The sequence below is a fragment of the Myotis lucifugus genome, unplaced genomic scaffold (assembly GCF_000147115.1).
Source record: "Myotis lucifugus unplaced genomic scaffold, Myoluc2.0 scaffold_143, whole genome shotgun sequence".
NCBI classification, from domain to species: Eukaryota; Metazoa; Chordata; class Mammalia; order Chiroptera; family Vespertilionidae; genus Myotis; species Myotis lucifugus.
Genome location: NW_005871191.1, coordinates 751,198 through 764,923, shown reverse-complemented (window position 1 = coordinate 764,923; position 13,726 = coordinate 751,198). Strand labels below are relative to the sequence as shown.

Below are 13,726 nucleotides of genomic sequence, written 5' to 3'. Positions count from 1 at the left end.
GAACAAACTAAAACACATATTTTCCTTTGAAGTCAGAGTTCTGTTTTAGCAAAGTATAGTACAGTTTTTCTGTTTAAATGACATGCAATTCACAAGTGAGTTGATTTGTACATGCCTACTTATATCTGTTGTGAATCTTACTATTGCCCAAGGGTCTGGTATTCAGTTTGCAAAAGTTATTACTCATCTATTTTAGTGGCCTGGGGTTTTAAAGCAATATCTGTTCTGTGTGAATGTTTTAAACTTCAATCTCCCTAAAAAGAGAAACAAAAACAAATCAGTAAATTAGATGTTTAATTCTTTAAACTTGTATCCTTAAAATAAAGCTTTACACCAAATGTACTTTTCCTACAAGTAATGTCTTTAAAAATTCGGTTAAACGAGATGCTCAATCCAAATTTTACTGTAATTGGCTTGTCCCTGAACTATGGGATATGAGCTAAACCCTCTGGATAGGAATTCTGGAAGACCACTTGACCTTTGCCCCATTGCCTTCGGTGCATTTCAGCCCTATTGAACAGCAACTCTGTGTTAATCACTGGGTTAGTGGTGCTGGGTATGATGTTTCAGGCAATAGTAGAGTTTGCTGAAGATTTAACCGAACTGCCCTAGCTGGTTTGGCTCAGTGGATATAGCGTCAGCCTGCAGACTGAAGGGTTCCGGGTTCGATTCCAGTCAAGGGCACATGCCCAGGTTGCAGGCTTGATCCACAGTAGTGGGTGTGCAGGAGGCAGCCAATCAATGATTCTCTCTCATCATTGATGTTTCTATCTCTCTCCCTCTCCTTTCCTCTCTGAAATCAGTAAAAATATATTTTTTTAAAAATCCAGCTCAGATCTTGTTTTTTAGTTTCCTCATATCTATAGTAGGGGATATATTAGTGGCTCTTTTGATGATCAACTGAAATAATGTATGAGGAAGTGCTCTCTAAACATTCATTTAACTAGGATATCCTGCTGGGATATCAATTATATACCGTGTTGTAAAGATCCTAGAATTAAACAGCTCAGTAGGTGAAGTTGGCTCTGTTTTGCTATTTTGCATTAGAGTTGTGTTATTTCATTTTACTATTTATTTTTTTCAAAATAAAGATGATTAAATGTAAGATACCCATTATAGAAAGTTTGGCCAATATAGCAAACACAACGACACATACATTTTTCTGTCTTCCAATACCACCCTTCTGAGTTAATTACACTTTACGTTTTGGTGAATTTCTCTGTTATGTCTTTTCACCTGAAGCAAAACTTCTTCTTCAGGTGCGTGAAATGTGGCCACTAGCTCCAATTCCACTGCCAGCTGCTCATACCATTAGACGGATTGAAATCAGAGGAAGGTCAGGAATCTTCTAAACCCGGACGCAGCGGACGTCTTCAGGGTCCTGAAACCCCCTGAGAGCCCACGTTTGCGGAGTGAGAAGCTGGCAGTGGCATTGTGGGCTCAGTGGACATTTCTGGAGGCTGCTCACGCCTGCTTTCCTTCCCTCCACATCAGGCAAACATATTTCTAATTAAAATAATATTTTAAACACTCTCTCCAGAGTGACGTTCTTTCAAACACTGTTTAATCAGGCGAGGGACACCTGCCTGCAATGGAAGCCTCGGCTAGTCTTTCCTAGTGACTCATCTCACCCCCTGCGAAGTATGCTGGTGCAATTACTGGCAAATTAGACTTCTCCTCTACCCCTCCCCGTCCCGCCCCTCCCCTCCCCATCTTCCAGGAAAGCAGGGATAAATGATCAGCCCCGGGCGGCTGTGCAGAGGGGTGAGCGCGGCCCGCTGACCGGAGCGTGCGGGGCCATCGCTGGGCACCTCCTCCCTCTCCCGCGCCGCCTCCAGCGCGAGTGACAGCGCGTCCTCCGGGCTCCGGAGCGGTGGTGCCGCGCGAACAATCCCGGGCAGGGCTCGACTCGCCGCTGGTGACATCACTCCCAAAGATACTCCCTGCTCTCCGTGCCTGCCTGGAGAGGCATCTGTCCGTTTGTCTGTCTGCTGCTGGAGAGGGCTTATCGTTGGCCGGGGACAAAGCCTGGGACCAACGAGAGACAGGACCGGGAGAAGGAGGGAGAGCAAAGCCAGCGAGGGAAGAAGGACCCCGGCCGGCGACAGCATGAAATTCAGCGCAGCTCACTACTTGCTGCCTCTCCTGCCGGCGCTGGTCCTCAGCACCAGGTGAGTCCAGGAGCCGGAGGGACCTGAACCGAAGGGCGCTGCTGGTAGGTTGGTCCGACTGCAGTTCACCTGTGGGGGCCAAGGACAGACCCAGGAGCTGTTTGCATCGCCTGCCTAAGTTGGAGGGTCCCTCTATTTTTAGGGTTCTGAAATCCTGGGAGGAGAGCAAAGCCCTTTTCTAGTTATCCCAGTCCTTAAAGTCTCAGTATTACCCCCTGTGAGAGGACCAACAGCTTTCCCTTCTAAAGACGGGTTCCCTCCAGCCCTAGTAATAGCAAAAGATAGCACGCAGTAACCAACCACAATAAAGGGCACAGAGAGACCAGGAGGGAACTGGCACCAGGCAGTGCCTTCACATTGGAGCGGCCTTAATAGTCACAGAGCTTCCTTATCCCTCAAGTGTGTGTGTGATTTTAAGATACAGGGAACTAGGGGGAGGGGGGGGGGCGGAGATTAATCCCAGAAGATGGTATGCCTTGCACAAAAGTTCCTGACTTGTGGAATGGCCTGTTGTAACGTCTTGCATAGACTTAGTGGGAGGCATTTTCATTTGGATGTCTGTGATGGGGTCTGATTAAGGAGCACAGGAGGAGATTAAAAGTTAGAAGACACTCTCAGAGTGCTGATGTAGAGACCCTCCTCAGAAACATCGCTGTACTCCATCGCTGACCCTCAATGGGGCTTTAAGTCCCAGCACAGAGGAGCTATTTTGAATGGAGGTTTAAAATGAAGTGATTGAAAAGACTTTTGTGACTTGCCGCTGTTCATCAAGTCCCGGAGTTGGTGATGGGCTGGCATTCTCCTGCCACAAGAGCAGCACAAGTGTGGACTGTTTCTTTGCCCAAGACTCAGCCTTTATTCCGCATGCCCTTCACATCCGATTGGCAGCAACTTCTCTCCCTTGGCTACTGAAAAATAAAATACGCCCCACAGAATGAGGCTCTTTCCAAATCTATGTGAATGGAAACATTATCTGATTGTGTATCTGATGGAAAATGAAAGGGAGAAAAGAATTAGCTCCAAATCTGAAAATAAATGTATGAAGAAAACTCATGATCTAGGAAAAATCAAGGCAGTAAAACAGGTTTGCGTCCACTCCTAATCTACACATCCTCTTGAAAGCTCCTGTTACCAAACTTTCCTTTTAGTGTGAGGACGGTTAGATTTAGCCCCAATAGTTGATGAACTTAGTCTTTTCTTGTAAACAAGCCCAGGTGACTATAATAGAATTAGTGTAGTCTTTATTTTCTCTGAGGGTTGCTGGTCATTTCAGTTCACAAAATGTAAGATGCTTTTAAAATCACAGGTGCTGCCCAGTATTATGATATTTTGCTCCAATTACAGAGCTCATTTGAATATTTGTGGCTAGCTGTAAACAACTCAATGCAAATTGAGCATCACAGTTAGTCTTTGCAGTGTCTTGCTGTTTACTCTGAACTTCTGTGTTCTGGTTTAATAATTACTTGTGAAGTCTTCTAGAAAAATGGTAATTCTCAAAGATGCCTCTCAACATATACATAAAATAATAAATATTTAAACAATCTAAAGTGATTTTAAAGACACTGAAATGTGTAGTGTTCCAAAAGTACATTTGATTTTTAAGGATGCTGCAATTTAAGTAGCTTACAAAGCTCTTAAGTCTCTAGCTTCCAAAGTTTTAACATTGGTTATATAGTAGAAAGACAAAGAATTATCTCCATCCCTTTTATGAAAGTTATAATTTTTAAGGATACATTTTAAAACATAGTCAACACATTTATTATAACAAATATTTGAATTAGTCATTTCTAGTTTACTTTAGATATGAAACTTCTTCAGTGCTGGTTGTATTTGAAAATTGTGACAGGTCTTTAAATTTTCCTTTTTGCTTACTCCACAAAAAGAGCATGGTGGACTTAAGTAAGTGAAAGTTTTTTTGTAATCAATGGCATATCTTGTTATTGTGATTACTCAGTAGCAATTATTTTATTGGGTACCCAGATGACCTCCTAACAGTGTGAAAATTAAAAAAAAAATGAATGAGGTACTGTTAGCATGTCATTTTGCAAGAAGAGATTATGTTTTCATGGGCTGTAACAGAAGGCCATGCTCTTTGCAACATTGAAGAGTTGTTGTAGACATATGGTTAATGTACAAGTTAGAACCCAAGCTGCGCAGGTTTGTGAGAACAGTGGCATTAGGAGAGGTGAGTTCATTATCCTGCTGAGACAAACAGTGTAGCTCAGCCATGGCCACCTGTGACAGTGAATTTTCTAGCCAAAGACTTCTGTCAACTTAGTTTCTTAGTCCGTGGTCCTGTTTGTGAAGCAAATGGCAATTCACATACTTAGACTGTGTCGAATGCATTAGTAGCAGGGTGTGGCTCTTGCTAGATTCTCCTATAGTCTTTATCATTTGTCTTTGTCAAGTTCTTTTTCAAGTGTGAGAAATGTAGATCTGAGACTCTTGATGCAAAAAAAAAAAAATGTATGTTTCAACATCTCTTTCTCTGGGCCTAGCTCTTTAATACCTTGCTATTATCTTTCCACAAGGTTTAAAGTTTGGTTCTGTTTTAAAATACAGGAATGTGTGCACTAAAACAAATGAGGCAATTAGAGAGTTATTATATAATAGTATTCTATCCACACAAATGAAAACTCTAAATAATTCTGCCTTTTAAATGTGAATTTTTGAATATCTTTCTGTTTGTGTTTATTCATTCCAACTTTTTTAAAAATTTAGTTACATACTTTATTTTCCAATGAGATATTTGAAGAATCAGTACTAGATGATGCAAACATTTAATTTTTTGTTCTTTTCAAAACTGGATTTCACAACCTATTTCCGTCAACACATTTTTAAAAAGTCTTTATTGTTGAGAGTATTACAAATGTCCCCCTTTCCTTCCCCATTGCCCCCTCCACCCAGTTCCCACCCCACCACAAGCCTTCACCACCCTATTTTCTGTGTCCATAGGTAATGCATATATGCATTACTGTTTTGTGGTTAATCTCTTCCCGCACCCCCATCACAAAACTTCCATATTTTACCCATAGTGAAGAATATCAATGCCCCCGCCCAATCACAGTTACTTTATTTGCCCTTAAAGTAAGCTAACTGTTCACCTTCCACAATAGCCAAGAATTATTTATTTTACTGATAAACTCCATAGAATTAAAAAGAGCAGTTTAATTTTCTGGTGTTTTGTCTCCTCTGTTTAGAACATACATTTAAATTCAGAAAATTTAAGTTAATGTTAAAAATAATGTAGTTAATACAGAAACACATTTAACCTGTGCACAAATAAATGTGCTCAAAGAAAACAAACGTGTTGGTTATTAAGCTTCAGAGTAAAATGACTGTACTTTTTAAATAGCCTCATTCTGTAGAGAATAAATTGCAATTCCAAGGCAGCCAGCAATTCACTTCAGAAAGAAGTCGTACAGGTAGTGAAAGGAATGGTAGGGTGGAAAAATCTTTAGAAGTTCTTGGTGAAAAGGGACTCATGGAGTGCCAGAGAAGCCTTGTGCTTTAGACTGCTGAACCTCTGTTCCTTTATGCTGTGATTCTACTCTTCATGCCTTTGGTTTATTGAGTTTTAAATGGCTTAATGGGGAGAGAAGCATGGCAGGGGAGGAGTGAAGGTCTACTGACTTCTGGTGGTTTTCCATCGAGGGAGAACTTTAAGCAGATGGTCGGTTAAAGTCCTCCCAATAGGAGTCACCTTATAGGTCTCTACTGGGCCCTCTGATCAGCAGCCATACCACATGTTTACTTTGGAATCTATTTTTAGGGACTATTATATATTGAAGATGATTTGCTCTGTGCTTTAATCCTCCTGAGAATCAATGTGATACATAGGGTAAGCACCACAATAAGACACAGTAAGTCCCAACCATTTTTATTTTTAAGCATATACATTTGGTGTAGGAGACGTTCTTGTGTTAACTCCCCCAAGCTGGTCTATGTCATGTGGAATTATTTTCCCAAGCCCTGCCCATAGTGAGTGTTGCCACACACAAACACCTTTAATCTGACCCCATGCATATTCCTTTGTGATAGGAATTACCATTCTGTGTAATAGAGTTAGAGAAATGTCTTTTGTAGGTTAAGAAGATATTAAGAAGCAACTGTTTTGACTTTTCAAATTTCAATTTTGGACCTTAGTTGCCTATTTCCAATAGTAGTTTTTTTTTTAAATGGCTTACTTGGGTATTATCTTTGTAGATTAAATTTCCCTTATGACTAATGAAAGGGACACCTCAACTATGTACGGTTTGATTGTACAGACCACTCTCTATGGAATTGAAAGAAAGAACTTGACCTACCAACCAGGAAGCAAAAGTTACTGAAAGTGCTGAGGGGTATGTGGTTCTAATGAAATGATGTTTTCTCGTGTGTGTTATGAGAATGCTTCTGGTGTGTGTGTGTGTGTGTGTGTGTGTGTGTGTGTTAGAGAAAGAGATATGTGTGTGCCTGTTTTTCACTGACTTCTAGAGGAAAATCCCTTTAATAAATAGGGCTAAGCAATTTAAGTAACCTAATTACAGAGATAATGTTCAATGCAAAGTTTTATTCTCTGGAAAATAAAAAAAATCCATTTTAATTTGTCTTTATAATCTTTAAAGATATCTTTGATGTTTTCATTATCATGTATTAAGCATGCCTTCAATGAGTCAGCTATTGCATAAGGCATGAGGACAATAAAATAATATATTAGTTGCAAGTGCATGTTCCCATAATCAAGTCATGTAGAGAAATGATTATGTATAAGACAAAATTGGATAAATAATAACAAATGTTTTTTAAAGATAAACTTTATTCAAATATAATATCAGATTAGAATATTTCCAAATTCAGACTATTAGTCAAACGTTTAACTGGACAGATAAGACAAAGCTTCAGAAACAAAACAAGGAGTTACAAAAACATCCTTCTATGTAGCATCATATAATATACTTGTCATAAACAAAGTTCTAAGTATGAAAGAGTGAATAATGCCAATTAAAGAGTATCAGAAGTAATTTCTGTTTTCCAAAGACAATGAGAGAAATGATATTTTATAATTGACCTTAATATTGTACAATGCTTGCAGGTTATGTAGTATTAGGTACACTGCTTACACTCTCTATCCAGTTTTCTCATGTTGAAAATAAAACTACTCATAGAAATTACTTGAGAAGGTGTGGTAAAGACTGCATGAGATCATTTAGAAAAGGAGTTTACCATATTCCCTGGAACACAGGGAGTGCTTAACAGAGTCAGTCTGTGCAGCTATTACTATAGGGTTATTACCATTTTCATAAAATCTTTGTATCTGTGAATGATCTGGACATAGCAGAATAAATGAAAACTTGGATACAAATCAATTGGACGGCCCCAAATTAACAAGAATCACAGTCATCATCCAAAATAAGAGAAAACGTTAGCAAAGAAGTCAGGAAGCAGGAGAAGTAGGGAGGATTACCTGGTAAAGAGGCTGATTCGAAAGTGTTTTGTTCGCAAATGCTTGGATGCTCTGTGTACTTTGGTGAACACCATGAAAAACTGCAATATTTAACTTAATCACGTGGAATGTGATTTAGCACAAAAGTGTATATTTAGCTACATGTATATATTTTTCAAATTTAATTCCACTTAATTGCATCAATCATAATATCAAATCAAAGTCCTAAGCACAGGTGTCAATGAATAGGAATGGATGCTTTCAAACTACATAGGCAGAGTTGGTGGAAAGTGTCTATAACTTTATTTTCTACTTGCTAATGGATTTCATCAAGTATGAGCAATCTTTAAGAGATACAGACATTTAGAAAAATTAAAGGCAAAAAAAAGGTAACATTGAGATTTTCTTCCTACTATTGAGAACAATTTGAGAACCACCGACATGGAAGAAACCCAACTGTTTGTTATATGTCTTCAGAATCATCACATAAAAGGGACTTTATACTAACCCAGTTTTGAAAATAACTTTAGAGGCCATCTAATCTCAATTAGTTTTGACATACTTTATCACAAACTATGCATAACTGTGCCATGAAATGCTAGTTACTGCATGAAAAAAATATGTTTTTGCCACAGATTACTGTGTGTATGAATGTGTGATAACATTTGTCAATCTAGTGGATCATAGCACAGGTATAATTTGCTTCTTAGGGGAAATAAAAGGCATAGAACATATTATGTTTGCATCAGATAAAGGACACATTTTTACTGAGATATCTCAGAACTTTGCTTCATGATTATAGGAGGCAAAGAAATACTTAAGCCTCCCATTCAGATATAAACTGAAGGTCAACCAAGTAAATCATGCTCTAATAATGACCTTATAAACACTATGAGACATGGTTATACTATAGACTGTGATATCATTATGTCTGATGTTTTTTGGTGTTGCTTTGGAATGTTTTAATCTCTTTGAGTGTACTTACATGGTTTCGTTCTAGTCCAAGACCCTTTATTTTGGAGGTGAAAAAAACTGAGGTCCAGAATGACTGATACTTTATCTAAGTCCACAGAAATCAGTCAAAACCAGAACCCAGAAGGTGCCCTAATACATTTTCTGTTCTATCATGTGACTGTTCTCCATGATATAGCTCTTCTGCAGTCAAGCCACATTTGTATAGTTGGCGCCTACAATATATTCAGAGCTAGTCTAATTATTGTAGAGTATAAAGTAATTTTAAAACTAATTCTCCGACCACATGTAATGTAATTAAGATAGTACAATAGGCTATTATCAAAGGGAATTATAATTGTTGAACACCGTTTGTTCACCTGTGTTCAGTTGCTTGTGGAAGAGTTGGCTGGCCTAAAAAAAGATGCTAGGTCATTTTCAAACCCCAGATCAGAGTCATTAATGAGTTCTCATCTTTGCATAGAGTTTACCTCTCAAGAGATACACCTATAATGGTTCCTGTTGGTCTTAAATTATACTGTAAGATATGTTTGGTGCTTTGGAATCTTTATCCTTGAAACTATTTCCTATACATTTCCTGGCTAGACACTTGCTTAAATATTTCTTTCCTATTAAGTCTATGCTACAGCTGTGTGGTATTGTGCAATGGGCAGCATACTTGACTAGCTTACAAAGATGAGATTCTAAATATGTTCACTTCTAGCTTTAATGTATAGTGACATTATTTTTCATTTGCCTTACATATCTCTATATTTTCATTATGGCCTATGAGTAATTTATAGTTATATAACATTTGTTTAGGTTTAGTTGGTCATAGATTTCACCTTACTTGTACATATTATAAGTTCATTGCCTTTAAATAGGTTTATTAACCACTCTGAAACTTAAGTTTCTCATCTATAAATTGAAAAGTAATAATATCCAACACTTAAGGTTGAAAAAATATACTTAAATTCTATCTTCGTGCATGCACATAACTGTACAGTTATCTCTCAGGATATCCTAAGACATATTACCTATTACTTTACGTAGAAATGACAGTTTGGTTTGTTGCTTTTATATTAGACACCTGAAGCAATCAATACTTAATTTAGTTATTTTATTAAAAAATCAAGCCCAGCCGGCATGGTTAAGTGGTTGAGCGTCAACCTATGAACCAGGAGGTCACAGTTTGGTTCACTGATGGTCTGAGGATCTTCATCTGGAGACTTCAGACTTCATAATTTAATCTGAACCCAGATTCCCAGTCAGGTTGTGGACTTGATCCCCAGTGTGGGGTATGCAAGAGGCAACAGATCAGTGATTCTCTTTTATCAGTGATGTTTCCATCTCACTCTCCCTCTCCCTTCCTCTCTGAAATCACTAAAACATATTTATATTTTTTAAATAAAAATAAATGAATTTCAAAGTTCTTGACTGGTACAGCCAAAATAATAAAATTGTGGTTTATTTTCTGATAAGATGCTTTTGGAGGCAAGGGCGGGGGAGAATTGAGCCCAGTGAACGGTTCTTAGAAAAAAAAAGTGGGGGGTGGGTGGAACAAAAATCATGCAAGGACTTGCTGCCTTTCAAAGTAGTCCCTGCAGCTGAGTTATGGTATTGGCAAAAGCTAGTGCAGATTCTGGGGCAGCTTTCATCTCAAGTTCCCACAGGGGATGTGACTTTCTCCTGTCTTTCCTCAAGAGGGTTATGAGGGTTTCTAATTTATGGCCCTTCAGACTCTGATTCAAAACAGAACTCTGAGCATCCAGAAGCACTTACTCAGTGAGTAGCTGATTGATGGGGTAGGCAGGGCTACAGGAAATGTTTACCCTGTCACCTGGGTTAAATCCAAAGAATATGGCATCAAGCTGACTTTGAATCTTCCTCACTAGCTACATGACCTGGAAATGTCAATTAACATGTCTTAGCCACTTTTATTCTCATCAATAAAGATGTGATAACAGTGACTCAGATTTTTTCAAGAGGATTGAATAAACTAGTGTATACAAAGAATAGTGTTTAAAACATAATATTTTCCCCCCTTCAAGTTCATGCAGGTAATTCAAGGCCAATGGAAAAGCCAACTCTGGGTCATCCTAAGCAATCCTAGGTGGGAGTACTGATTTAAACACCTTGTAATATCCTCAAAACAAACAAGCAGAACAAAAACCTGTATGACCTAACCTAGCTTCCATTTTGAATCTGAGAGCTCCAAATTATGTTGCTTAATCTGGTTAAACATTAAATACGGTTATGATTATATTGCTATAATATCAAATTAATGCTTTTAAAGAAGGTTAATTTTTCAAGAATACCTAAAGATGGCAGGACCAAAGAGATATATCTTAAACTTAGACATCATAAACACCGACAAGCCTTTTGACATGTCAAGGGTTCTGGACTTTTATATTTAAGTGGTCTTATTGTAGAGTGAGGGTGGTCATGATCTCCACAGAATTGTAGAGAAGAAGGGCCTCTTTAAATGCTGTGTGATTGGGCAGAGGTGGTAAGAGTGGAAAGGAAAGTTCCCCAATATTAGCTTCCCTGTTTATAGTTTTTAATTTTCTTTTTCTAATGCTTGCAGCCACTCATTGCTAGTTTTTGCAGTAAACGAAACCCTTAGTATGGGTCAGGAAAGAGAGGGGAAATGCTCTGGATTATAAAAGAAACAGGAAAATGCATGAAAAATTGAAGTGACATCTTGGCAAGAAGCAGAAATGGTGGAGGAAGCTTTATATTGTTAAGAGCGAGTAGCTTCTTCCTTTGGATGCCACGAAGTGAAATGTGAGCTCATTCTGCAAATAAGAAGTTCACATAAAAAATGGGGACAAACTGTTCTTTTCCTGACACTACAATTTAGGAAAATATTGAACGATATTGAATCTCTTTGGAGCATTTTGTGTAGATCTTCATTTCATTCAGTCCTTTTCTACAACATGTAAGCTACAGGTTCAGCCAATATTTTTGAGGACTAATTCTTGCCCTGGAAGTACGCTAGATGCTTATTGTCACTTGCCCGTTGCCTCCTTGCCATACATTACACTTATATATGTTTTATCACTAGGAGACTGAGTTTTGGACACATTAAATGATTAGCCTATATTCTCCCAGCTGGAAAGTGGTCAGATCCTAGCTTTTTTTTCTGAGAATTGCTTTCTGAAGGCAACTATAGCACTGTTTACAGAAACTAATCTCTGTACAAATATACTCTAAAGAAAAATAATAATGTATAATACAAATAAGAATGCTGAAGCAAAACCATGTGGGCAAATAACTACATAAATGCATTCTTAAAAATAAATCATCCAAGGAAATTCATTATTTTTATGACCAGCCAAACTGAAACCTTTACCATGAATACAAAAGTCTACCAGTTAATTCAATATTTCTTTTTAGAAATCATATATCTCTCCTCAGATAATTGTCTCTCAAAGTATATCTCAGTGTACCTAAATGAGAATAACCCAGAATATTTATAGATCCAGAGACAGAGAACCATCGATCAGAACGTCAAACCTCAGAAAGAAGGTAGGGGAGGGTGGTGGTAAGGGGGAGAGATCAACCAAAGGACTTGTATGCATGCATATAAGCCTAACCAATGGACACAGGACACAGACAACAGGGGGCTGAGAGCATGAGTGGGAGGGTAATGGGGGGATAAGGACACATATGTAATACCTTAATCAATAAAGAAATTTTTAAAAAATAAAAGCAACTTTCTGGTCTCTATCCTAAATATATTAATTAGATTCTTTGAGGAAGGAGCCAAATAATTTTTATTTAATGTGAAATCCGATGCTTCTGATGTACATGAAAGCTTGGAAACCCCGGCTTCAATATTTAAGAACTCTGGAGTCTAGAACACCTTGATCTCTTTGGCATTTACTCAGCATACTAATTGCAGCGGAAGCCAGGAGCTTGAAATAATCGTGATGTTCTGGCAAATATCACAGCTATTTTCAACGAATATAAATAAATTTAATAAATGAGTATCTTGCCATGTTTCAGGCTGCATTTATCATTCAAGTCACATAAAAATAATTCTCTGCCTTGTGTACCTTTCTGCAAAAGGCTGGAAAATGCTCAAATGAATTAAGTGATATAGCACTATATTACATGGCTATATCAGAGGCATCCTCTATTTGGAAAACACTTGACAGCAAGGTGACATCTACAGATACACTGAAAAGAATGAAACTTAACCCCATCTTCCACCTCAAGTTCATCACTTCAAGTTGTATGAAAAGAGGCAATGAAAACCAAGGCTAAGTAAATGCTTGTTGTTTCCTACCTAGGGCAGGAAATCTGAGTCTTCAGACCAAGTAGAAGTAACATTTAGCCTTGTAAAAATAAACGTTTTGATTTGCCGTCCTCCACTCTTTCCCATTTGCAGCTGTTGGTTTGGCGTTGTGTGGAAAACAAATTTTCTCAATTAACTTTCTCTATTAAACAGAATGTGCAACTATGCCAGCCAAAACAAAGAAAGGAATAACGAAGAAAGGAATCAAAAGATTATATGATAATAAATAATTGCTAACAACTTTATAATACCTTAAGCCAGATTAGTCCTCACAATGAACTTCTGAGGTGGTTTTAACGATGTTGCCTCCATTTTATATGTATGGAGACTAAGGCAACTAGGAAGAGAGCCCATGCTCATAATTACTATGCTATAGCGCCTCCTAGTGTGTGATATAAAGCACTGGAATGAGCCAGTGTCAGCCTGTGTGTCAGCCTCATTAGTAGGTTCTGATGTATTCAGTGAGAGAAGGAAAGAAAAATGTAACTTCCTGTCAGGTATGTTCTAAGTTCACAACCAGAAAATCCTATCTTTAAAGTTCTAACTAAAATAATATTTATTTTATTTTTATTGTGCAAGATAATGACCTTATATTTGTATAATGTCTTTTTTAATGGGTGTTGTTTTCCAAAGACGCACCAGTGAACTAAATGTTCTGCTGCCTGGCTCCAGTTAACATCCAAACTTGAACTGTGGTAGCAATCAGACTGACCTGCATGCTAATTGCACCTCAGCACCTTCCCCCTTTGTGATCCCAGGTAACTATCTCAACTGCTTGGGCTCATAATTTAATTTTTAAAATGCATCACAGTAGTTCAAGGTTATTGTTTGTTTTCCATGTGTATGAATTTTACTACACAATTCTCTCACGTTACT

The 13,726-nt window shown here is 38.0% G+C and overlaps 1 protein-coding gene across 1 annotated transcript in view; it reads left to right on the top strand.

Annotated features, from left to right (window-relative positions):
* Positions 1-2,009: 2,009 nt before the first annotated feature.
* Positions 2,010-13,726, top strand: part of LUZP2 (leucine zipper protein 2) — a 296,852-nt gene continuing 285,135 nt past the window's right edge. Inside the window, exon 1 of the mRNA XM_006094778.3 lies at positions 2,010-2,171. Within this exon, the coding sequence (XP_006094840.1) occupies positions 2,110-2,171 (62 nt within the window). The 5' untranslated portion in view covers positions 2,010-2,109. The remainder of the gene's footprint in view (positions 2,172-13,726) is intronic.